Source organism: Saccostrea cucullata, unplaced genomic scaffold, assembly GCF_032062105.1.
Source record: "Saccostrea cucullata isolate Sc308-1 unplaced genomic scaffold, CSIRO_AGI_Scuc_v1 ctg7008, whole genome shotgun sequence".
Lineage (NCBI taxonomy): Eukaryota > Metazoa > Mollusca > Bivalvia > Ostreida > Ostreidae > Saccostrea > Saccostrea cuccullata.
Window position 1 is genome coordinate 18,956 of NW_026935319.1, and position 4,127 is coordinate 23,082.

The 4,127-nt window shown below is 34.2% G+C and overlaps 1 protein-coding gene across 1 annotated transcript; it reads right to left on the bottom strand.

The window, feature by feature from the left end:
• Positions 1-1,195: 1,195 nt before the first annotated feature.
• On the bottom strand, positions 1,196-3,855 carry LOC134242480 (uncharacterized). Its single transcript, XM_062724569.1, has 4 exons — positions 3,744-3,855; positions 3,152-3,327; positions 1,632-2,648; positions 1,196-1,327 (listed from the first exon to the last, which is right to left on the bottom strand). Exons 2-3 carry the CDS (start codon positions 3,242-3,244, stop codon positions 2,019-2,021), a joined length of 723 nt encoding a protein of 240 aa, XP_062580553.1. The 5' UTR covers positions 3,245-3,327; positions 3,744-3,855; the 3' UTR covers positions 1,196-1,327; positions 1,632-2,018.
• Between the last annotated feature and the right edge of the window lie 272 nt (positions 3,856-4,127).

A 4,127-nucleotide genomic window follows, 5' to 3' on the forward strand; every position in this document is an offset into this window, starting at 1 on the left:
TCTTCAATATCTTTTATATTACACAGAACGCATGCGCTTGATTAAAGAAGGACAGATTCCTTTGATAATGTTGAGTCCTGAAAGTCTGGTACCTGGAGAGAGCTCATCCTCACAGATCCATATCAACAGCACCTACACTCAATTGTCATAGACGAATGCCACTGCGTTGAACAATGGTACATAAAATAATGCAACATACACGAATATAAGTGGGGTACAATTTTAGATCTTTAAAAGAAATTATAATTATACATGTATCTTACTATTTTCTACCTACAATTTAAACTGCCTAGCACTGACATAATGTTTTCTGTAAAACTTATTTGGAAAATGGAAAATAATGGAAATTCTACAAATATTATAATGATCATGTTATAGCTTTCTTACATAAACAGATTTATATTTGGCACATCTTTTTTTTCCTAGGGGTACAGAGTTCAGAACAGATTACTCTAGATTAGCAGAATTGAGAAGTTTGCTTCCTAATGCTAATATGTTAGCCTTAACTGCTACTGCTACACAGTCTGATAGAAAAAAAATGTCGGAAATGTTATGCATGAAGAATTTTCTTGAAGTAATCTTGAGTTGTGACAGGCCAAACATAAAGCATGTCTGTATAAAAGCTTCAGCAAGAATAAATGAATGGTTTTCGTGGTTGTGTAATGACCTTAATGCACTGAAAGAAAATACCCCGAAATGTATTATTTACTGCAGAAACATCAAATCTTGTGGACTCATTTATCAATATCTAATGAGCCAGCTTGGTTCCCAAAACTCCTACATTGAGACATGTTCAGCAAAAAACTGTCTTTTTGCCATGTTTCACTCCACTACTCAAAAAAACAAAACAATCATAATGGACACATTTTGTAACACCAATAGCACGTTACGAGTTGTAATAGCAACAACTGCATTTGGTATGGAAGTGAATGTACCAGATGTACGTATTATTGTCCACTGGGGGGCTTCTCACAGTATTCAAGGATACATGCAACAAAGTGGACGTGCTGGAAGGGATGGAAATCAATCCGTGTCTGTAGTTTACTATCACCCAGCTGATATAAGTACTGTTGCAACCGATAGTCACATGAGGGAATTCTGTCTGTTAAAATCATGTAGAGGTAAATTTTTACTGGAACATTTTACACCAGAAGATACCGCAATCACACATGTTTCCAGCCTGTGTTTGTGCTGTGATAACTGCAAGAACGACTGTGAATGTGGTGACTGTCCTTCTGACTCTGCTGCAGTTCTGGACTTAGAAGAGGAATCCCTAGTGAAGGCTGTGGATATGGTTGAGGAGCCTCCAGTGCGTAATGTACACGACCTACAAAGAATGAAAATTAAGGAAAAACTGTATGACTTACGTGAAAAGTTGTTAGGTGATAAATGTACTTCTTTGTTAAATATTGGACTCATAACAGGTCTTAGCAACAAAGTGATAAGTGATATTGTTGCAAATGTGCATTACATTTTTTTCTGTTGAGGACATTCTTTCCCAGTTTGTTTATGAAATTATTGAGAATGTTATGTCTGACTAAAATGAAATGAAGATGAAAAATAAAATTACTGCATGTACTAGTATATAAATACCATTCAAGATATACAAAACTCATTTAAAACCAACTTACATGTATTTAAAAGGCTTGTTTATTTCCAGCATATTGCTTCTTCTTTGCATTCATCCACTTGTGGAATTCAATGACATTGAATTGTGTAAAAATATCTGATGGCTCATTTTGAAATGAGTTGTAGGCCCTTTCAGGTGTACAGGTAAAAACACTTGCTTTTTGTAATTCTCTTACAAGTTTTGTCAGGTCTCCGGTGGTATCCTGGGCTTTGTGTTTCCTAGATATAGGTGCAGCTCCCACCTGACATTCCAGGTTTCTAGAAATGTCATGGCAAAACATCATGGTTTTACCTATTCTTAGTACAGCCTCTGGGGAATGGGTTGGTCCTATTAGTTTTACCCTTGCCTTGGCATATTTTTCTTAAAAGTTCCATTACATAATCCCCATCTAAATTTTCCCCCTTCCACCACTTAAATTGACAAATCTATTCCATATAACTTGATGTTGTTGTTTTGGGGTGAAGAGAGCAATGGTGCAGGCAATTAGCAGGAAGGCTTCCAGTCTGTACTTTGTCTTATGCGCAGTATGATAGAGCAGCATACCATATTTCCAATGACGTAAAATGCGCATCCCATCTCCACTTCTTGTGGCCACTATGCTTATTTTACGTAAAAGCCAGAATTTCAAAAAATTGGTCGCATAGTTATAAATTCTGTCATTATTTTCATCTTCACAATGCTGTTCTCTATTAAGGGTTTGGGATAGTATGTTCATTATATGGCTGTCAACCAGCTCACCAACAAGGTTTCGAAGAATCCTCTTCTTATGATCAATGTCTACTAGATGAATGCCATGTGGGAAAACTTTGCATGGTGCATTAAGATCTGCCATTTCAAAATGTGTTATTGCAAGGGAAATGACATGGCTTTCTCCAACTAAGTCTATAAAAGCATTGTCAGCATGATAGTCTTTTGACACAGTACTGCTGACATTTCTTCTGTTAATCACACTCTTTAAGTGATATAAAGTTCCAGGTTCCCTTGCACTTCCACTGTTGTAAAATCTGTCCATTATCATCTGCAATTATAAAAAAAAAATATGATAAATCTAGTGTTATTCTTATGAATCTTATTTCTAATGTACAAGTAAATAGTAGTACTATGCCCTTAAGTTGTAGTAATTAAATATGCATGAACTAGTTTTAATAGCACTACAATTACAGTATAACATGCTTATAATGAAGTGCCAGGGTATGTAATTTAGCTTTACAAATTTAATTAATTTTATCTGCTTTAAGTTTACAATAGATTTTAAAGTCACTGCAAGCGTCATTTTCATAATAATTAAGCATGTTCACTATAAGCATTTTTTACAGTATTTTTTTATCATCATATATAAACATTTGAAGTATCAACAGTTATGCTGGTGGAGAAGCACCTCTCTTTACATAAATAAATTGCTTTGCAAAGTTAAAAAGATATCTGCTGCCTGCAGATCATGATGGTTCTCTAGAAATGAGATATTGATGGAACATTAACAAATAGGCAAAAAAAATCTTAAGTTGTACTTGATTATCTAACCTGTAAAAAATTCATCTTCTCATGGAAATCTTCCATCATGGACGCACAGCCTTCCAGCCTCTCCTCTAGACTATCTGCATCGAACCGTGCCATATGAGCCCCCCTAATGCTCACTGGGTTCACAGGTTAACTGGTCACCTCCCAACGGTATGACTCGCATAGGCCCCCTGTCCTCCCTAGAAACAAAGATATACATATAATTATAAAGACCTTTCTTTTGTACACAATACAATGCAATAAGAAGCTTGTTTCTTTTTTCAAATTATTAACTATGGGCTCAATTCTTTATAAAATAATAATCAGTTGCAAATGTAGGTGGAGGAAGGTCTAAAGCGTACATCGCAATGATCCCCCCCCTTTTAATCTGTGTGACTAACTCAGCTAGGTCTCGTTTTTTTTCAGAATGAAAAGGACAAAAATACAAATACATGTACCTTTTTTTTAACAATATTGCCCTTAATTTAAATGTAAATCATTAATTTACATATAACTGCAATGTTTACTTCAATATGTTTTGGTTGAGGTTAAGTATTTTTTCCTAACTTTCAACACATCAAACAACTGGGTTTTTTTTCAATTATAATATACACACCTCTCTGTTAGATTTTCTATTTCGTCAGCATTCCTTGCATTTGGCACAAACTTGTGAAGATATTCCAGAATTTCTATCATGTCGTTCATCTTGTTTCAATTTTGTCAAGAATTCCCAGCGGTACCTTAAAATTTAAAAAATAAATGGTGATCAAATTGTACATGTTGAAACAATTACATGTTTAAAAAATGCCAATGTCTAAAAATTCAATAAAAAATTTCAATGAAAACAAAAATTCTAACACATATATTTGACAACTATTTTTTGTATAAAAAATTGTTGAAAAAAGAAATACAGTGTGTGTGTTTTTCATAAATTCAACATTATTTTTCTTTCATCAGAAATATTAGCACAAATTATTTGAATTTTCCGTCCATGATAAAC

What these genes read in the sequence shown, in the direction of transcription:
- LOC134242480 (XM_062724569.1), bottom strand. Translation starts at nt 3,244, where the DNA reads ATGGCACGGTTCGATGCAGATAGTCTAGAGGAGAGGCTGGAAGGCTGT. An exon ending in AGAAGATGAATTTTTTACAG is followed by an intron (nt 2,649 to 3,151) that starts GTTAGATAATCA and finishes TTATAATTGCAG; the next exon opens with ATGATAATGGACAGATTTTA.